Source organism: Branchiostoma lanceolatum, chromosome 6 (genome assembly GCF_035083965.1).
Source record: "Branchiostoma lanceolatum isolate klBraLanc5 chromosome 6, klBraLanc5.hap2, whole genome shotgun sequence".
NCBI classification, from domain to species: Eukaryota; Metazoa; Chordata; class Leptocardii; order Amphioxiformes; family Branchiostomatidae; genus Branchiostoma; species Branchiostoma lanceolatum.
Genome location: NC_089727.1, coordinates 17156010 through 17178042, shown reverse-complemented (window position 1 = coordinate 17178042; position 22033 = coordinate 17156010). Strand labels below are relative to the sequence as shown.

Genomic DNA, 22033 nt, shown 5'->3' with positions numbered 1-22033 from the left:
ACCGCGAACACTCCATTTTCGCCTCAGCGCGAAATAAAACCACTCGAACATTTACAGTATCATATTCATGAGCACTTAGACTATACTCATGGTCACGTTCATGACTGAATGTTCATTATGTTTGTCACCCACAGTACCCAGTAGCTTCAGATGGTCAGACCTTTCTGCAACATTTATGAACGAATGGGAGGGGGGTGGCAGAATAGTGGCTGGCACTGACCACAGCGGCGGTAAGCAAAGGTATTATCGTTGAATAGCTGCTGAAGTTCCAATCGTGACAAAGTACTCGGCGCGGAGATCACCCGTGCCGAGCTTCCGAGCGAAACCCGAAGTGATGCCGAAGGCACGAGCAGGGAAGCGAAGCCGAACAGCGAGCCCCGTAGTAAGACTAAGAGGTAAATTAGCGCAATGGACGACGGGAGAAACCGTCGCGCTAATGAGGGGGCATTTCCGGAGTGAGCAACGCAAAGGATGACGGGAGAATCCGTCGTCGGGAGCATTTGAGCGAAAACATGTACCGCGGCGGGTCCCCAACATAAATACCGTAGCCTATAGCCCGTTCACTGACGGCATTGATAGAGAATCGAAGAATGTATGGTGATAACGCAGATGTCTACAATATATTTACATTCAATTGTCCTTGAAGTCTATGAGAGCAAGTAACTTATGTCTTTCAGGAAAGCATGGTTTGGGAGGCATCGAGGGTTGACAACGTGGCTTTCCTGAATGTGCTAGTGGGACAGCTGCAGTGGACGGTGGAGGACCTTACGATCAGAGATCGAGAGGGGGTAAGTGACGACTAAATAATGAACATTTCGTCCCTTCAAACCATGTGGTCATGTATAATCTGGTTTAGCGGTGCAGTAAGATGCATTGTGTTTTTCTGTCAAATCCAAGGCCTTTGAAACATGAACAAAACACATCTGTACATGGTATTAAGCACAGTCTAGACTTAAAGAACTGTTTACAGTTATGGGCCTTCATCTTTGACGTCTCGCATGCGCAATTCAAACAGTGAATCGACGTATTACCTGACCTGATACACCGCGATAAAAGTGAAGTATTTTTTTCTCGCAAGATTGACGAAAATTGTGTTTCTTACAGAATACACCGCTGCACATCGCCGTACACCAAAGGTATCAATCCAAAAAGTTCGCGCAGGCGCTGTTGGAGATGAACTCTGACCTACTTCATGTCAAGAACAAGGCGGGGCTGACGGTGGAAAACGTGGCGGGCGACGACATGAAGTTTACACTGATGGGAGCGGCAAAACGCGTCGGTCAGTCTTTAAAATGCACATATATATAATAGGGACTTGGGTTTGGGGTCGTGTGTTCCTTGTCTCTTTCGCCGTGTCTCTTTCGTGAGTTGGACTAAATGCATACAGTAGAAAAGCCATCATGCAAAGTCCTTCGATGATGCGACTAGAGGCCAGAATATCATCATTAACATTCTGGAAAAGTTTAACTCTCCCTTTCTCTGCTGGATGTGATGATGTTTCTTTTACAGGGAGCTTGAAGAGTGACAGCCACTTCGAGGAGGACTCCCTGGGCTACTGGGTGTACGCCAAAACAGTTGCCGACATCCTGACGGACGAGTCCACTACCATGCCCATCACTGTGGGAATCTACGCGCGATGGGGGGCGGGCAAGTCCTTCATCCTCAACCAGGTCAAACGTGAGTACATTCTATGATTTCAACTTCATTCAGTCGAAGACTTTCATTGATTTACTATAGATTGTTTGTAGTGAGTTAGAATTGATAGGCCATACAAATAAGACTGCAAACATTAAACCCTCGATTCTAACCATGCCGTATTTTGATTCTTATAGATCCCGAACTAAGAGCCCTGATTTTTTTTGCCATCTACATTTTTCAGATGAAATTGATGAAAATATAGCAAAGGCACAAAAACTACGGGAAATCGAGCGTTATAACTCAAAGATAACAACGAAAAGGTTGCGATCCATTCCCGTTCCGCCGTTCCCATTTTCCTCGTGTGCGAGCATCTTGGCGTTCCTGTTCTTCGTGGCAACCCTGGTAGGTGGCGTTCTTTCTTACATGTACTACCGCGCCATCTTCAAGATTGTTCTGATCGTCGGGACCATATCCACCATCTGCACCTGCGTGATTGTCGGGTATCTGAAGAGGAAGGATGTGAAGAGGATTTTAGTGACGCTGTTTCCCGGATTACACTGGACAAAGAGACATCTTCAGCTGATTGGGATCTGGCTGGATCTGCTGAATCCGCCGGATCTCGAGACTAATCCTCCCAATCCTGGCCACGTGAAGGTGATCCACGTGCAGTTCAACGCCTGGGAGTACTCCGGCTGCTCTGCGCTCTGGGCAGGGATCGTCACCAAGCTGTGTGATGAAGTCGAGACAGAAATCGGTCCATGGACGACCCGGTTGTACCGCGCCATCCACGACAAGTTCATGGCGTCAGAGAGACCACCAGTGACGGGGAGGGTTTGGTTCAAGTATGTGTTGTTCACTTCGTTGTTCTTTGCTCTTGAATGAAGAATCTTGAATCAGGAGCAGCCGATTTTTTATGTTTGTGCTAAGCTGTCTTATTGTACCACAGACGATTCTTTAATATCATATGTGTTCGTCAGGTTGCTGATCACGGCAATTCTGGGGACGGTGATGATTGTGTTGGCGGTGCTGTTTGGTATCAGAGGAGACACCCCCGTTTTGGTAAGCATTGGCATCATGTGTCAACCTCTGAAATGCAAGAAGCGGATGAGTAAGACAACTCTAGTATGTGCTATCTATTGCCATCTGCAATGACATTGCTCTATATATAATTCAATATATTTAGTACCTAAACATGAAGATACTCCCTTTCTTCCTGGTCTAGGAAGCACTTTCAAATAGTTTCAATCACCATTGCGTGGCAATGATGCAATGAAGCCATTTATTCTTGTTATCTGCAGATAGCGACCAGTATAGTAGAGGTTCTGTGCGGTGTTGCACTCGGAGCTGGAATGTTGAAAAACGCCACGAAGATCTGGTCGTTCCTGAGGAAGATGGCAATCTCGCAGAGAGCTCGGCTGATGGCTCAGACGACGAAACCAAACTTTGACCAGGAGCTGGGGTTCATGGCGAAGGCAAGTCTCCTTGTCTATCTGGAGATCTTTTTGAAGTTGTGTTAGGCCAGTTTCCGAACTCGTGCGCCATTTTGAGATCTGTCTCTCGCTAGAGTACAGCTTAACGGGAATGCACGAGAGCTCGAGGCTGCACGTGTAAGTGTGTTGAATACACAGTAAAAGAAGCTATAGAGAATCATACTTGTAGTTCAAATCTTGTACATGTTTATTCTTCTGTAAGGTTCTGTAAGAGTCCTTAGAACTTTCTAATCGTGGTTTAACACAGGTGAAGACAGAAGTTAAGGTGGTGACATACCTGTTACGGTACTTCGAGGCAGCCCGTCGGAAGCAGTATCGGGTTGTTGTCGTGGTGGACGATTTGGACAGATGTCCGAAAGACAGGGTCATCAAAGTGATTGAGGTGAAACGTAACCATTATCTATGACAGATGTTTTATTGTTATGTAATTAGAAAAAGGTCACTAGTCATAACCATCCACTTTGATTGTGTTAAGTTGGGTTGGGTTAGGTTAGGTATGATTGAAATTACCGAAAATTATATATGTACAAACTCATTTCTCCAGGCGGTGGGCATCCTCCTGTCCGACCCAAACTCTTACTTCATCTCCCTCCTGGCGGTGGACCCCAGGATTGTCGTCAAGAGCATTGAGGAGAGTTTTGGTGACGTCATGAGGAACGCCAACATCAACGGGTACAATAGTAGTGCTTATACTACGTCCTCATTTTCGCCATACAGTGTAGTCTCACAGCACCATTCTTTTCTCAAAGCATGTCTCCATTCACATGCTTTCTAAACGCAACCTAAAACGAAACAGTGGCCTGTCGCAGGGGAACACTCTTGTCAGATCCACCAGAAATGAGATGTCATGGCTGTTCTTTCGCTTTCTCGATGTTTCGTTGGTATCAGTGAACAGGTAAACATTCAAACAAACAAGCTTTGGAAAATGCCGAATGGACAGACTCTCTCATTTAAATTCATTCATTCATTCATTCATGTTTATTGCATGTTCATGCCCTTCCGGGCTAAATGCATTATAAGTAATACAATTGTGCATTGTAATAACAGAAAAAAAATGAAGAAAACTATTCTATGTTCTATCTACTTCTAAAGTTTACACGCTACTTCTCTCTTCTTGAGACATGTGTACACGAATTCACAGAGTTTCTCAATTACATATTGATTATTCGATGACATCAAGTATGTGAACAGTTTGTCATTTGTTAAGTTTGTATATCTCTGGTCTAGTTGTATTGCGTTAACCAAAGAGATGCGTAAATCTTTGTACAGTGAGCATTCTAGAATAAAATGTTCTTCATCTTCTATAGAGTTCTTATTACAGAGTGCACATAGTCTATCGCTAGGAGGAGTCCGGCTGTATCTACCAGTTTCAATACGGCATCATTCTTGCTTCCTTCCTTCTAAGCCAGGTTTCACTCCTCACCCTGTACTTGTGTTACACTTAGGTACGAGTACCTAAAGAAGATAGTTCAGCTGCCCATCTGCCTGCCAGATCCGGGCGCGGAGGAGAGAAAACGCTTCCTGTGGGACACGGCAAAGATGTCCGCCACCGAGCGGAAGGTCATGGCCGTGCAAAGGCAGGAGGCCGGACAAGCAAGGGCGAAGCAGGCAGCAAAAGTGAGAAAAAATTTTAGTCTTTTTTCCAAAACAGTTAATGATTTGGGAGATCTTACATCTTCTCCAGGTAGGCCTTAGGGCCTGCCAGTTGAGAGCATCTCCGTATCCAATATTCTCGGCCTCAGAAGACCCCCTCCTCCTCGAGTCTGTCTAGTCTATCCAAGATGCAAACAGAATTATATCCCTTCAACTTTAACATTGCTCTCCCGACTTTCTCGCAGGCAATGGTACTGAACAGTAAAGAGAAGGAAGCTTTGAGTAAAGGGCTGCACAAGCTTTCTCTCCTGTGGCGTCACGATGTGGCACAAGAGACAAGCTATGGCTCAGTACGCATGCGCAGTACATCTGGCAAGACAGGTCTCAACATGTACACAGTTGGACAGTCGGGTGACGTCATCACCGACAAGAACCTCTTTCTAACGGAGGCCATCAAGAGTCTGCAGAAGGACGACGTCATTCGTTACGTAGCCGGAAATCCACGTCACATCCGGCGCCTCTTCAACATCCTGTGCGTCTCAGTAGGCGTTCTGTCCCAGCGGGATAGGCTGACAAGGTTCACTCCAAAACAGGTATGTTAAACATTCTTCTGAAACCGGAATGAGCTTTTGATATTTGAAGTATGTTGAACATTCGTCTGAAATAGGCCCGTGGCAACGATGTCATAACGCCATTTATTTTTGCTACATGTATCTGCAGATGGAAAGCTTTGAACGTTATGCTTAGCACGTACAGGGGTAACAAAATGTATTTATAGCCTTGTCAAGACAATTACAATGGTATCGATAATTTTGTTGTTAACTGTTAACTGTCACAATACACATCAACGTAAAACGTTTCTGGTAACTCGGTAGATAGACTGGTAGTTGAATGCTCCACCGTGTTAGAAGCAGGAGGCACAAATTCTACAGATTCTGACTTACCAAGACCACATTGTTTTGCTAGGTTGCACGATGGGTGCTGCTTGTTGAGCAGTGGCCCTACAGAATGAGCTGGATCATCCAGTACGTTGATGACTTCTTCCAAAGAAGAGAGCTCGGGAGGTGGGAGACTCTACAGCGGGGGATTCAGATGCACGACAAACTGGTGGACATCTTCTTGGAGAGGGTCAAAGGTGAGATCAGTACGCAGGAGGAATGGAGCCACCTCAACCCGCTGGATGATGACCCCGAAATGTTCGAGCTCTTTTTGACCTTTGCCCCGTTCACAGTGGAGGTGAGTCAAAGAATTTGTTTTTGTTATCCTTATCAGCTTAGCTCCTTTGTAGTAAATGCTTTAATGTCAGCGTGCAAACACATTAAATATAGTACATATGCTATATTAAATTGTACTGAGAGCAAGAAAGGCTCTCGTCTGACAAGAATGAAAAAAAACCCACAGGACTAACAGATAGACAGGAGGTTGATGGAAGGTCATCTGTGTTGGTACAAGGAGGTTTCTTTGGTTGGTAGTAATCATAATACAATGCTAAATTTTCTTCCAACACTAAGGTATTCACATGATCAAATTTTCAACGACCACTTTTCGCTTCTTCAGGATCTAGAATGACCAATCACTTCCGAACGTAAACTCGCGAGAGTTACAGACACGTGACATTACTGTAACTCTGTAACTCTCGCGAGTTTACGTTCGGAAGTGATTGGTCATTATTGATCCTGTAGAAAGCAACATTGCTCGTCGAAAATTGGACCCAGTGTATACCTTAGTGTTGGAAGAAAGTTTAGCATTCTATTAAGATAGATGTTGAATTGACCTCAGGATATGGAGGACCTCCTTCCCTACACCGTGAACCTTGACCTCTCGATCCGGCAGACGATTGGCTACGCCCGAGCCCAGACAGAGGTCAAACAACATAAACTGGATCAGACGAGTCTTCTAAACGAGGGCGAGTCATCAGGTAAGCGTAAGGCTGGTGTTCAGTGAAAACTACAATGTATATGGATATTTTTCTAATTCTATCATGAAAACAATGAATATCACGATGAATATCATAACTATATGGGACTGGATTTTATGACATTCAGCCATGTTGAGAGCAACATGAAGACGAAAAGGTCCTGTTCGGATACAAGATCAGCCATAGAATTAGAAGATAAGCTTCTGATACTAGAAAGGCAACATTTGCGGGAGCAAATGCAACATGTTTCGCCCATTTCCCTCTCCATGCAAAAAGCGACTGTGGCATAGAGGCTAACGTTTGTTGTATGTCTGCAATGTTGGTGTTTGAAATCGTTTACGTCATTTTTAGCCAAAAACTTTCAACAACAAGAGTTCCACGAACCAATACCTTCGTCAATGGATGGGTTGATAGTTGGGTGGGATGTTATGAAGGATGCAAATGTATAATGGTAATGTGGATTGGATATGCGGAAATAATGTAAGTGATTTGTTATGTATGGAAAGAAGGCGTGGAGGGTAGTAAGGTGTTATAGCAGGGAAGTCGTTGTTTGATTAATTGTTTGATGTTGGATGTGGAGTAGATTTGTGCTGATGGAAAGTTGGAACGTTTTGGCAATAGGCTGAAGTGTTTTGTGAGACGATGGATAGGTGGGTTAGAGATTTGTATGTTTGGTGGAAGTCTGGATAGGAACCTTTTAAAATTGGTGCAGGGTACAAAATGTTGTCGGTTTGTGATGGTAGTGTGTTTTATTTTGGATTTAGGTAGGTGGTTGACGTGAAATGACAATGTTGTAATCTTTCACAATCAGTCGGGAAGTGGGTGAGGTTGTGGGTAAGAGGGGTGACATGTTAGGTTTTTAAATGTGTTTTGTGCTTTTTTATTGGCGAAGGTTATTGCAACCTAGTGTCATTGGGTGAAAGGTATTTGGTGCGTATGAAGATGTCTAGCTGACGAAGTTGTTGTGATGCTTGTTACCTTCGCGACGAATGGTTTCGTCGAGAAAGTTATGCGACGGTGCTTGTCTGTGTGTCTGTTAGTGAACAGAATAAGTCGAGAACGCCTGGATGGTTTGTTGTCGTAGTTGGTGTGTCGGTGTGTATGTGGCAAATCTCAAGATGATTAGATTTTGGGCGAAGTGTTTTGCATAATTAACGAGAAAAGTGTAAAAATGTGTTCAATTGTATGCTTTACTATGCGTTCTGGTTGCGACGGGGATATTGATACGGGTAGATTGGGGGCAAAGTTGGTCATGAGGGGTCATGAGGGGTCATGAGGCAGGCAGGAAACTGTCAGTTACATGTACTGCAGCTGCCAGGGACAAATTGGCTATCAGCCAGCTGTAGGGCAGATACAAGAGATAGGCTTGCCCATGCAGTAATGCTTTAAAGCACTAAAACAAGGGCTCAGAAAAGGATTCACCTTAATTGCAAGCCCCAAAAATTCTTATGCACCAGAAAGCCACATCTGTCTACTTTAGAATCATGCAAAGAAAATAGACAGTTGACCAGCTCGTTCTCTCGTAACAGCTGACAGACGAAAACAATCGTCAACTTTGACCTACTCCCAGCCTGGAAGAGTCCACTCGGAGCATGTGAAACCAAACCACAAAGATATCTCCTTACACCAATTAAAAGACTGAAACATACAAATTTTGACCAAAGTTGGATATACACGGCCTTATATGAGTAAGAACAGTCATTAATGCAGTGCCACAGCATGGGAATACCGAGCATGTCTGTGTGTCTGTTAGTGAACACGATAAGTCGAGAATTCTTGGAAGGATTGTCTTGGTATTTGGTATGTTGGTAGGTCTCGATGAAACCTGAAAATGATTAGATTTTGGGCCCCCTATCGGCTTGTTACGGTACTGCAGCGGAACTTCATGTTATGATATCTCGTGTTGTGGACATGCTATGGAACTGATTTTTAAGTGGTAGATAGCTCGTTGGGCAGAGAGTAAGTGGTATAGGCTTGGGCCCCCTAGCAACTTTTTTGGAACTGCAGGGGTAGGTTTTGCTTCAGACTTTGAAAGGGAATAACTCAAGAAGGGCTTGATGGAAGGTCATGATTTTTTGCATGTACATAGCTTGAGCGATGATGTACATGATTGGATACTTATTATGCAAATCAGTAACTAATTTGCATAATTAATGAGGAAAGTTTATACATTCATCAATTTCCATGATAGGACTCGCAAACATGTGACATATGTAACTGAGGAAGAGAGAAATATTAATAGATATCAGCTATGCAAATGAGAACCTCATTTACATAATCAATGAGAAAATAATATAACTCGAGATGGGCTTGATGGATGGTCATGATTTTTGGTATGTAGATAGCTTATGTGATGCTTTGTATGATTGGATGATAATTATGCAAATCAGATTATAATTAATGAGGCAATTTTAAAAACCTGCTGTGTTCCATGATATGACTATTCAAATATGTGACATTTGTAACTGAGGAAGAGAGGAATGTCAATAGATAGAAATTATGCAAATGTAGGCCTAATTTGCATAATTCATGAGAAACTACTATCATTCCATACTAGTAAATAACGGCAATTTCATACTTGTTGCATTTAGAAGTTGTGTGAATGTGAACACCATTGAATCAAATTATGCTAATAAGGAGCTTATTTGCATTATTGATGAAAAATGTTAGCATAACCTTCTTTGTTAAGCTCATAATCATAACAAGGAGGTTTGGACAACTTATGTTATTTGGGTGAGGAGGATCAACTGGTATGATTTTTGATTGATGAAAAACACTCCTAATACGTCAGTCATAAAGGTCAAAATCATTTCGCGAAGGTATGAGGTCGTAGAACTCTTGTTGTAGCTGCAGTTGGTCAGGGTGTTTTCAGAGGGCACTTTATGTAAGGTAGGAATGTGGTGTAGGAGGTAGTGTCAGCGGTGTTTATATGTGTGACAGGGCCTCCATGGATATTACCACATTGAGAATAGTAAGGTTTTGTTTCAGTGCATTCAGTAGCCTTAATTTAACAGGCTTCAGATGTGGCTGGAGATATTAGAACTTGGCAAAATAGATGAGTTAGCCAGCTGATAGATACAGTTTGTCACATATAATCAAATGTCATAAAGCTACCTACACCTCCAATATGATGTCTCTAGCAGCATAAACCGTTACGAAAATATGAAGTGTCTGCATAAATTATGCAAATAAGGTCCGAAATAGCATAATGCACATTCAGGTGTATTCACCTCTCCTAAACGTATCTAACGTTACACCTCAAATATGACCTCCGTAGCATTTAGCATAAGGGAAATATAAGTTTCTGTATGAAATATGCAAAAGATGTCCTAATTAGCATGATCCACATTCCGTTTTATTCACTTATCCTAAAGCAACCTACACCTCCAATATGACATCTATGGCATATGCCGTAAGGGAAATATGAAGTCTCTGCATAAATTATGCAAACGAGGCCCTCACTAGCATGGCACACATTCTGTTGTATTCACCTTTCCTGAAGCTACCGGTACCTACACCTCCGATATGACATCTGTAGCATACGCTGTAAGGGAAATATGAAATCGCTGCATAAATTATGTAAATGAGGTCCTCTTCATCATAATGCACATTCAGGTACATTCACCTTTCCTGAAGCGACCTACACCTTTAACATGACATCCGTAGTATGAATCGTAAAGCAAACATAAGTTTCTGCATAGAATATGCAAATGAGCTCTTCATTAGCATAAGGTATATTCCGTCAACGTCCCGACATGGGAAACTTTGGACACTTTGTGTTCACTATTGTGTGCACTGGTGTCCAATCTTGGTGACACAGGGGTAGAAAATTCGTGTACATAGCGAGGAAATGTCAGGTTTCGCCATAGTGTCCAAGCTTGCTAACTTGTGGAAATCTTTGTTTCCATGCAGTGTTAAAATAAGAAAAACACCGCGTGTGTCGAAAAATACCACCAGAAAAGTTTTGAACCTTCTCAATTGCACTTAACTTCAGTAGGACACAACAATAACAGCGCAAGGATGGGAGCCAGGGAGTAGTGAAGTTGTGTCTGTACCTGTCAGAGTATGCCCCTAATTAAATTGACTATTTTAACCAATCAGGTTGAGCTTGATAAATCCGTGTTACATCGCGCTCTCTCATTGGCTGACCGAATTAGTCCACCTGGCCAGATGAATAAAGATGTGACCTAAAGGTCAGTGACCCCATATGAGGAAAATAGCCGATGTTCTCCCCAAAACACCCTCTAAAATCGTATTTTGAAGTGTTGTATGCCAAAAAGTGCGAATGGGATTCTTTGAATATTTGTTCAATGTACCCCCATAGTAAATTTCAGGTCATTTGGATGTATTTCCAGAGCACAGGAGGCCAAAATGTACGTTTTTGGTCAGAAAAACCTCAATAAAATCACCTTGCGGTTCCAGATGGCCTGGAGGAAGAAGCAGACTATCTCAGTGGAGCTTCTTCAAGACAAGACCGTCCTCAGGTCAGCACCCCGAGTAGACGGTCTCACCAGGTGAGTATCCATGACAACCACCCTGGTCCTGACTCAGACCTTGACGTCATCGTGGAAGAAGGGCCTGAGGAAGTCTGCAGGAACGTCCAGCGGCAGCTGTCTGCGACCACGGACGACTCCACTGCCAAGGACGCCACTAACAACGACAAGCCCGCCATTTCCAATGAACGCGTTGATGAAAGAAGGGAGAATGGAATGTTGGGAGCAAACAACGGCCATTCAACGGACGACGACAAGGAAGACGACCCTTCAACCGAGACGGAAACTCCGTCCCTATCAGACGGACCTGCGCAACCCGGTGAAAAGGAGGAACACGACAGCTGTGCAGACGACAGGTCACCTCTGCTGAGACAGTCGCCATCTTTGTCCAACGAGTCATTTGATGACGTGAGTGAGGACGGAGAGGAAAGCCCATCTGTTCCTTTTCTAGCCTCGATATCAACAGAGCGGGAATCATGTATATAGTCGCAAGCAACCATGCAATTTGTAGCATTTTGAATAGTCACTCTGGAGTCAGTAGAGTAAGAACCACGCTGGTATTCAAAAATGTGGGCACCAGTGTCATATTTTGCTCATGGATTGGCCTTTTACTCAATTGTATGTTAGACATTTGGATAGCAGACCACAATATGATATAACAAGGTTAATATGACCATGAGAAATGTAGCTGTCTATGATTTAACATTCTAAGGTCTTTGTAAAACTAAAGTGATTGAGCTCGCATATAAAATGTCAGAGAAGTTCCATGTAGATTCTTCCGGTTTATATATGTATGACCTCCTCAGAGAATCAATATCACCACCGACATGCAACGTAGCTTTACAAGTCTATAGATTGCGCCAGTATAGGCTCGAAAGTTCAACGTTTCAATGATAAATATACATTGTCTGTCTTTATACAAGTGTACAGAAGGAAATAAGATTCTTTACAAGTTTACAAAGTGTACTAGGATTTGATATGCCTTTATTTGTGTTCAGATTGAAGTAGGATTCAATGTAGGTGTATAGGTTAAGAGCACTGATTTTGATTCAATCAATATTTTCTCTGTGGTTGTTGTCTAGGCCGGCACCGTTGGCTGTGATGTTGACTTCGCCCTCCCTCCTTGACTTTTGAACACTGATTACCTTGTGTACAAGAAAAAGTACAGACTATTACAAAGTAATAATTTCTACTGTCTACTTTATAACTTGATTTTCATCATTGTTATCTTACCGCATTACTGTGAGATTATTAGTAATCTGGTGACGCTATGACTGTATGTTTTGTTTCTTGCCGTGCATTCAAAGTGAAATACCGCTGTAAACTGTTGTTTGAAAGGTAGTGGTTGAAAATAGTTACAATCTGACAGCTGTCTCGTGTCGGTTTTTTGACCCATGGCTTGTTCTATGAAGGACAAACTACTACTAGTCAACATTTTGCATCGCTTTTTTTTTCTGAATAACTGCCGTCGCCATGTTGGTGACATGAGTAGATTCAAAATGGCGACAAGCTTTTCAAAATGTACAGATGATTCTAAGAATGGACTCATAGATATTTTGGTTGTCTCTGTCTATACGTAGCCAACAAGAATATATGTTATGCAAAAGGTAAACAAACATTGACGAGTTTCTTACATAATGACGCCCCATGCGTGTATAACCTGCCAACATGGCGGGCGCTTATGACGTCATAGTCATGTGACTGCAAACACCCCTTGGTGTCAAATGTACCGTCTTACCTATCACGCGAAGGCGCGGCGGTATCGCATTGCTAGCAATACAACCACCACCAGCAAAACGGCTGCGATTCCAGCAACAACACCCAGGGCGATAGGCATGATGAGAGTGGTCGTTTCTGAAGGGAAGAGATGACATCAACATAATCATCGTTATCTCAAATTACGCTGTATCTACTTATAATATCATTCAATATACATATCACCTCAACTTGGTTACAACATGTTATTCAGTCTGCATTCATGGAGCAACGCTGTTGTCACTGGTGGCTGTGCAGTGTCGCAGAACAACGTTGCCAAGAACACTCAATGAGGAAAGATAGGATACTGGTTTGCTTGGTTGCACCAGGCTCGCTTGTGACTCTATATAAATATTTGTGAAACAAAGTTGAAATACAGTCCTTGTTTGACCATTGCTGCTCATTGAACGGAAACAGAATTCATCTCCAAGAAAACCTTTTCTTCCTCAAAGATTTCATAACTTTTAAGATCAAGAAGGAACACTATGCTACTGAAAAGACCTTTCGAGTTGTATTCTGGGAGAAGTATCAGTGGTCCTTGGCTGATTGACGCCGTCTGATGCTCACAGCCCTGACAGGTGTCAACATCCGGGTTCTGCCAGGATGCTCGTCTGCGCCTGCGCCGTTGGTCAGGTTGTATACATCCCTGTGCGCACCGTGATGTGGGGTCGTCGATCATGCAAAGAACCATGGTACAGTGAAGGTACAGCTGGAGAAGGAACCAAAAAGAGGGGCGCATATTCTTCTGTCAGGGCTTGAGCTGCTTCATAAATACAAATAACAAAAAATATTCAGAGTATAAAAGCGATACTTTCCGTAATATGAGGACAGATAAATACTTGATTATGCACAAATGTATCCGCAGATCAGCTATAATCCCTTAACTGTACACGACAGGATATCTTTTGATTAAGCAGATACAGCGTAACGTTTTTGGATTATATGGTATCACACAGACGTTTCTGTTTGAGAGTGTCGTGTGCAAACAGAACGTACTATGTTGTCCGTGGAGTTCGGGAAAGTGAAGGCTACGACCGAGAAATGCAAGGTCAACGGGTCGTTTGAATCATCATGAGTCCGCAGGGTTGGGTCGACTGGGCAACTGCATTAATAAAAAACAGTAAAGAAATGAATGCATGAAGATAAAATAAACAGCCTGGCAGCTGATTGGTGATCTAATAATTAGATTGGTTGTGAGGCTTAGTCGGGTCAAATGCATTCAACAGTAACTTACCAAGATCACGCTATATAGCAGAGGTCTTACAAATAGCATTTGTGTAAGGATGGGTCTCTATGTGTGTGTGTTTGTGTGTGTGTGTGTGAGAGAGAGAGAGAGAGAGAGAGAGAGAGAGAGAGAGAGAGAGAGAGAGAGAGAGAGAGAGAGAGGGGGGGAGTGTGTGCGAACGCGTGCATACGTAAGTCGGGTTAGTAGGTGAAGATACCTACCCGTTCCGAATGATGTAAACCTTGGGTTCAGCGCTGATGTCTACGGTCGGTGTCGCCAGACAGTCAATCGCGAATAGTTCCATATTTGATAACGTGGTCCCAGATGTCAGACCGAAGTACAGCCGATCAGACGGCAACACCTGAAGATAGACCGGAATGCATCGAAAGCGTCATTGAGATGAAACGTCCTATAACAACACGAGTACAATTTGACACTAGGAGACTTACCTATATTTTACTGACGAAAAGAACAGACTACAACCGTGGTAACATTTCAAAACCCACTCGTTGCAGAGAAAGTGGGCCAAGTCGTCTTCCGCTGCTTCAAAAAAAGTCAAACCCAAAAGCTCATTCCGTAGCAGTTTTAGAAAAGTCACTTGTTTCACTTGTCACCATTGCTAACTTGCACTGTTTGTATCCCTTTGATATACAGTTTAATATACATTGTTTCATATACATCGATTCATGTTGAAATTAACCCTCGAGCAAGAACTTGCAAGTGAACTTTCAATATATATTGCACTGTATACTGAAGTACCGTAATATCAAAATATCGACTGCGATGGTTCAGCTACGTTATCACAATGCCCGACATCCTTTTGCCTGAAACTGGACACCAAACTATAGTAAAAAGATCACGACAAATATCGCTCAAAACAAGGATGGACCTAAATTTCCTGATGCCGCATCTGAACTAAGTGCTACTGGACTAGACTGACCTGTACGGGGTAGTCCAGGGTCTCATACTTGTGCACAAAATCTGATGACGTGAACAGGTGCATGTCGAACACAAACGTGTTGTTGGCGTCTTCGATATCGATCGCAAATCTGTGAAACAGAAGAAAACGAGCATCTTCAGATACTTTCTCTTCTCCATGGCCAGATCAAATCAATTCAGTGGGAATGTTATATAATTGAAAACGTACAGAAATCAAAAAGAAAAAAAATTAAATGAACACAAAAATGGAGTTAGCGTAAGAGGAAACGGACTGGTGGATTTAAGAAGAAGTAATGTACTTGTGATTTTTTTTTCAATGTTTACATGTTGAGTACGGCATAAAGAAGGACATTTGCATACATAGGCGGGTAGACCATCTGCAAGCCGTCCAATGCCTCCAACAATTTCACTTCAGGCCGGATTATCTCCCTTGTTATGACATAACCACAAGATGATGGGAGTAAAAAGAGGGATTGGTAAACAAATTTGTTTGGGGTTTTCCCCCCAGGGCTCTTTGAAAACCGCCTGCTGGCGACAAGATTTCCCCTGGTGAAATAAAAATAAACAAACAAACAAACAAACACCATAGTGTGAGAAACAAGGGGCACTGGTACTGATTTGATCTGGTCATTACATGGAAGTCTAGATTATTTTGTTCCAAAACAAATCAATTGGAGTAAACTGAATGTTGTGCTGAATATCTAGTGGTTTACGTAGTTTCAGTTTCCAACTCAGGAATGTTTAAACCATTAGAGGCATCCAGGGCATTTTATGAGGCTTGAAAAGTGAATAAAAAAACTCAAATTTCTAGTCATTCAATAACACTATACCATTCCATATCGACATTAAACAAAGATACAATGTCGCTTTGTGGTGAGAACTGATAGAAAATCCAAGCCCTAATAGACTGATCCTGACTGTCCATCACAGCGGTTCAACCAATGAGAGAGTGACTGCATGTCCGTCATATTTTTGCAGTTTTATGTTTTAGTTTTGCATTTCTACGTTTTGACGGACGTGGGCGGGGCTATGGTATCGGTCTATTTACACTAGGCGCGTGAAACTAAAAGATCACCATGTAGCTTATTTTTGTGATGCTTTTGCGCACTTTTGAAAAGAAATCCGCACGCAAATGTAGTAAACAGTGGCATTAAACCTCAGTTTCATAAAGATTACAGTAGCTAGAATATTTCCATTTTACAAGCCTCATAAAATGCTCTGGGTGCCTTTAACACGCTGTGCATCGATATGAATGTGGTATCAAACCACATAACAAACTTAGCAGTCACAAAAAGGGTTGACAAAGAAACCAGTGGAACTCACCTAGAGTCTGGAACCGCGTACAAGATCTCGTTCGAAAACGTGACGCCGAAAACTCGGACGAGAGTACACTTGAACGTTCGACTGAACGGCTGACCTCGCTTCACTCCATTGGCGTCGACGATTGCGTCAGCGATGGCCTTGTTGGTGAACACGAACTTGTCGTGTCCGTACACCTGCGTTTCGTATAAAATATACAAAACAGTTCCTCGATACTTGGATAAGATTCGGATATTAATTCCGGACATATGATCATGTTCAATCAATTTTTCCAGTTATTTCATATACGTACTAGTATTGACTCTTGCTGCCAGTTCATTCTGTGACGCTGAAGAAGAGCGATGGATGTCACTCAAAACGTCCAGAAGTAATCTTTGGATCTTATCCAGTTAGTTGTAGAAATTGAATTGTTTTTGATATTGTTAACCTGGAAGCCTAGCCTTTATAAACAAAAACAATGTCTTGTGTTGACGGACGAACAACCAATGACAGGATGATAAATCTCAATTTAATCATACATATAGTATGCTTTCAACACAAATTTATTTGATTTCAGAGCATCCCGTTAGATCTAAACGAAAATGGTACCAACGTCCTGCTTTGAAGTGACAAACATCGTAAAATCACAATGTAGTACACCTCTTGAATCGTTCCGCAGTCCTGCAGACCTGTCCGCAAGATGGCGTGCGTGTCGTTAAGGGTCGCTAGGCAACTGGAGTTGATGAGATGCATTCCCGCCACATCAACCCCGGGAAGAGAGGCAAAGGGGAAGGACACCTCCATGTGCGACTGGTCACATGATACGTGCACCACGTTGTTGTCTGTGAAAGTCGGTAACGTTAATATTAGCAAGCGAAAAATGGCTCCGGCCCTGAGGTATCGCCAAAAAAGAAGTACGGAAGCTTAAGATATGAATGTTGATGGAACGGGAGAGAGGGCATTTTGGAACGAGAAGAAGGAATGTGGGTCCGTTTTTTAAAACTCAAACTTTATATTGTTCTCTTTTTGGCACCACCTCCGGAGTGGAGTAGTTTCTATCAATTCATTCTAAAGCATATAAGAGTCACACACAGTGTATCATGATCGCATCTACTCCTATAGGCAGAAAGATAAATACTGTTTCGACTGCACATATTTACCTGTGATCTGACGTGTGCTGACTTCAGAAGTTGGTCGTCCGTCTCTGCCGAATGACGTCACTGTGACCTGGTAAGGCGTGGCAGGCATGAGGTCCCGGATGGAGGCCCTGGTGTCGTTTTTGGCCGGGGAGGGGGCCAGGTCCTTGTACGACCCTCCCAGCATGCTGTAGCGCACGCGGTAACTGTACACCGAGAAGTTTGCCGATACGCTCCAGGAAAACGTGAGAAAATCCAGACCGACTTCTTCCATCACCAAATTATAGAGGCCCTCTGGTGCTAGAAGATTAGTTTGTTACACAAAGAGAAACAACAAAGAGAAACTACGGTGATCTTACTTAAATCAAGTTATGTTTTTTATCTATTTATTCATTCATTCATTCTTGTATCATTAAAGGCAACCAGAGCAATATTAGGGCAAAAAATAGAAATAAAAAAATGCTGAAATCTTTATTGTAGTGACATTTACTAACACTGTCTAGCACATTTGTGCAATAACTTCATACTTTGAGCATTTTCAAACCGTGCAAAAACATGACATACGATGATCCCCTCTTAAATTCGGGAGCCTGCAAAAAATCTGGCGACGATTTTCAGTGAGTTCTTACATTACAACGAAGTCATATTTTTGCATCATGGACGTCGCTATACATTGTAATAGTGTGAGTTTCGGACCCTAATATTGCTTGGGTTGCCTTTAAGAACGCATAATGAAAGCCATTCCCCCAAGATTCGCAATTGATGCAATTGTTTCGCAATTCGCAATTGAAATTCCCAACATTTGATGTAAATTTGACAGCCGGTTGACTTTAATCTACTTACACTCATGCTATAACATGTATATCTCGTTGATGTTTAAAACATCTAACATAACATCTCTTAACATTATTACTTCTATTCTGTAATATTTGCAAAAGGTTTGTTGTTAGGTTCACCTATTTTTATAGTACTTGCGATGACTTGAGTGGTCGATACGTCCGGGGTTGCTGTGGTCACAGAATATGTGTTGGTACTGCTCAAAAGTGTTGTAACATTTGATGAAGCTGTAGACAAGGTTGTTGTAATCTCCCAGGCGTTACTGCTGTGTTGCTCCGTTGTGCTGGCACCGGTCGAGGTTGTTGTAATTGTCATGACGTCACTGCTGTGTTGCCCGGATGTGCTGGTACCAACCGAGACTGTTTTACTTGTCGTGACGTCACGGCTGTGTTGCATCGTTGTAATGACTCGGTGTTCTGCTACAGCGACTGTCCCGGGTGTCCCATCTGTTGTGGTGAGATTTGTTGTAGCTGTACAAGTGCGACATATGCATATCAGTTTTACAGCGCCGGTTTGGCACATAGATTCACATGTTTGATATATCACACATGTAAGACTAAGTTTGCTTTGCGTCCGTTGATAACAATATTGTACTTTCAGAGTGCTGACTTTATTAACTACTAGCTAAGATCACATATTGTTGCATAATCATTTCGTCTATTGTAGAATATCTTAGCATTATTGCCCTTGTAAATCATTACTGCTGTTACTAGGCTAAAGTTGCATGGCACCAATAGAAAGGGTAGTCTCCTAGCTTTCTATCGATGTATAACATATTGGGGGTATTTTAGAGGAAATGAACCATAAACTAGTGCAATCAAAACAGTACCCCTTATTTCTAGAGGGTCTGAAAAGGCTGGCACTGAGAAGCTGTACTGGTGAGAAAACCTGGCAGTTAAAGGGTTTAGATTGATAGCCTCTTATTTCCTTCGCCTAGAAGGTTATGGTTTTCCAATTTCTCTATTGAAATTGAATGACCTCATTGTATGACATAATAAATGGGCGGTCTCTCACCGCCATTGAATGCACCCCTGCACAGCGTGTAAACAATCCTGTCGTTTGCTGCATCGGATGTTCTGGGAAGGCTCTCCTCACTGTTAGAGATGTTCCTCAGACAGGTGTCATTCCTGCAGCGGAAGAACCCGAAGGTCCGTCTGCTTGAGACGATCACCGGAAGAGCCATGCTGACAGCTTCCGACATCCGGATGTTGGGAGGACAACTGAAGACGCTGTTTATGTAAGGATCTGAGTTATACTCCTCTCTACACCTGTAGAGAAATAAAAGTATGTAGGTAAACAGGAATTGTTTTATCAATGTCATAAGGTGTTAATTGATCTGGTACTTGTGAAGGGATCTATCCCACTTATTGTATCATTATAAGCTAGTTCACGGTTGCTACTACGCATGTGCAGTGTCAAAGGTGAAGGCCCCTGAGACGTGAAAAAAACCGTCGGGGCGTTGTTATGCAAATCGAGACAATGTCAAGACGAGCACTGTTTGCAAGCCGGGGGCCTTCACCTTTGACACTGCACATGCGTAGTAGCGACCGTGAACTAGCTTATTCTGATACGCATACGTTGGCGATACGAAACAGTATCACCATAGCCATATGTAGCTACATTTCCAACCAAGACATATTGAAGACGTAATAATAAGAAGCGACAAGCCAATTCTAGACCGAATCTTAAGGCTATTTTCCAGCGAAATGACCCTCTAATTGGAACACGTAACTTAAAGAAAGTGTGTCAAAGACACAAGAGTCTGTAATGTTTGTGAATCTTTAAGGGGATGCCTTCAGTTAACTAATGTAATAAGCCCATTCACGGTTGCGACTACGCATGTGCAAAAATGTCAAAAATGAAGGCTCCCGGCTAAACAGTTCTCGTCTCGACATTGTCTAGATTTGCATAACAACGCCCAGACGGGTTTTGTTTACGTCTCAGTGGCCTTTACCGTTGACACTGCACATGCGTAGTCGCAACCGTGAATGAGCTTATTATTGTAAAATCTACGAATAAATCTTAGGTTTACAGTAAAGTCTAAATACCAAATGCAGTATTGAATTTTTTGAATTTGGTAGACTTCCCCGAATGTCATAAAGAAATTTCCCGTATATCACTGATCCCAAACCGACCAATGGCGGACTCACGCGGCATAATCCCCGCCAGTCTCCGTACTGAGCTCGCCACACCCGGTGGGTCTCAGGCCGTAAGAGGCACAAAGATGTTGGTAGTCTCTGCACCAGTTTTCACTGGCCGACTCTAGGGAGCGAAGCTTTGCTTCGATGGCAAAAAATTCCTCTCCTTCATACACGGTGTTAGCTGTCTGCATGACCACAAAGGCGTGTTCATTAGCTAAGAAAAAATGAAAATGAGATGGCATGAGATGAAATCTTGTTAAAGGCACCCAGAGCATTTTATGAGGCTTGAAAGCTGGAAATATTCTAGTTGCTGTAATCTTTATGAAATGGACATCTAATGCCACTGTTGACCACATTTGCGTGCGGACTTCATATCAAAGGTGCTCATAGGCGGCAAAACTTGAATAAGCTACATGGTGATATTTTATTTTCACGCGCCTAGTGTAAATAGAACGCGATACCATAGCCCCGCCCACCTCTGTCAAAACGTAGAAATGCAAAATTAAAACATAAAAATGCAAACATTTGACGGACGTGCAGTCACTCTCTCATTGGTCGAACCGCTAATTATGATGGACAGTCAGGATTAGGGCTTAGAGTTTCTATCAGTTCTCATCACACGACATCGTATCTTTGCTCCTTTAATGTCGATATGTAATGGTATAGCGTCATTGAGACTTACTCTGGGTTGGAATGACTAGAAATTGGAGTTTTTTATTCAAGTTTCTAGCCTCATAAAGTGCACTGGATGCCTTTAATGATTCTTCTTGTCTGACTTATAAGATTTTGTTGATAATAAATGCTGTAAATACTTTGCAAAGCATCGAAATGTAATCAAACGGCAGAAAATGACCACGTATTTAGTACCTTTAACGTCACAATAGGGTATCCATCAACTTAACAAAACTTAACTTGACACAATGGAGAATGACTCACCGCCATTGCTGACTCCAGCTGTCAAAAGGAATGTTACAAATATATGCAAAATGTGAGCCATTGTAAGTGTCCCTTCTCAGTCTTTCTGGAAACAATGGACACAAAACCAAGTGGTTAAGAGAACGGGCAGCGTATACCATATCACAACGTGATCTTTTGTCAAACGTATTTTCCACAACACACGAAGTGCCATTTCGGATCCAATATCGAAGAAATGATCTAACAAGTTTTAACAGATTTTTCTCCAAACGTACCCTGTTGTAATTTTTAGATTGTATTGAATGGACACCTATGGTAGTGGTGTGATGTTTTGTACGATCATACAACCAATCAGATGCGTTTCAAAAGGAAAATATACAATAGCTTCCATAGTTCATTACACCACCGAATAATGCCCGAAAATACTGACACTCCAGGCATATATGACGGTCACATATACCTTTACATTCCAGCTACGTATAGGGGGAATTCCTATATTCCTAGATTTCCTAAGAAGATATTAAATGAGATTTGCTGAAGAAACTTTGCCTACCTGGATACAATGAACAGATGTCAGCTGGTGCACGTATATAAACGCATGCGTACTCCGTCACAACGTGTTGACCTTTCACCTCGCAGACGTCATGATTGACA

The 22033-nt window shown here is 42.5% G+C and overlaps 2 protein-coding genes across 6 annotated transcripts in view; one reads left to right on the top strand and one right to left on the bottom strand.

The window, feature by feature from the left end:
• LOC136436918 (kinase D-interacting substrate of 220 kDa B-like) overlaps positions 1 to 12498 on the top strand; it is a 20396-nt gene extending 7898 nt beyond the window's left edge. The window contains exons 8-20 of the mRNA XM_066431315.1: positions 678 to 788; positions 1105 to 1279; positions 1510 to 1677; positions 1880 to 2480; positions 2616 to 2697; positions 2937 to 3110; positions 3376 to 3510; positions 3673 to 3800; positions 4574 to 4745; positions 4967 to 5314; positions 5688 to 5957; positions 6501 to 6639; positions 11062 to 12498. Of these exons, the coding sequence (XP_066287412.1) occupies positions 678 to 788; positions 1105 to 1279; positions 1510 to 1677; positions 1880 to 2480; positions 2616 to 2697; positions 2937 to 3110; positions 3376 to 3510; positions 3673 to 3800; positions 4574 to 4745; positions 4967 to 5314; positions 5688 to 5957; positions 6501 to 6639; positions 11062 to 11618 (3060 nt within the window). The 3' untranslated portion in view covers positions 11619 to 12498. The remainder of the gene's footprint in view (positions 1 to 677; positions 789 to 1104; positions 1280 to 1509; positions 1678 to 1879; positions 2481 to 2615; positions 2698 to 2936; positions 3111 to 3375; positions 3511 to 3672; positions 3801 to 4573; positions 4746 to 4966; positions 5315 to 5687; positions 5958 to 6500; positions 6640 to 11061) is intronic.
• Positions 11718 to 22033, bottom strand: LOC136436920 (uncharacterized). Of its 5 annotated transcripts, none has more exons than XM_066431320.1 (15): positions 21933 to 22033; positions 21401 to 21485; positions 20474 to 20678; positions 19338 to 19591; positions 18443 to 18793; positions 17511 to 17786; positions 17011 to 17192; positions 16375 to 16547; positions 15412 to 15480; positions 15053 to 15161; positions 14334 to 14473; positions 13884 to 13989; positions 13389 to 13596; positions 12871 to 12986; positions 11718 to 12277 (listed from the first exon to the last, which is right to left on the bottom strand). In XM_066431320.1, exons 2-14 carry the CDS (start codon positions 21459 to 21461, stop codon positions 12874 to 12876), a joined length of 2247 nt encoding a protein of 748 aa, XP_066287417.1. In that variant the 5' UTR covers positions 21462 to 21485; positions 21933 to 22033; the 3' UTR covers positions 11718 to 12277; positions 12871 to 12873. The 5 variants fall into 5 exon arrangements, with proteins under 5 accessions (XP_066287417.1, XP_066287420.1, XP_066287419.1 ...); XM_066431323.1 differs by having other exon boundaries at positions 17511 to 17780; XM_066431322.1 differs by having other exon boundaries at positions 21401 to 21481; positions 21933 to 21982.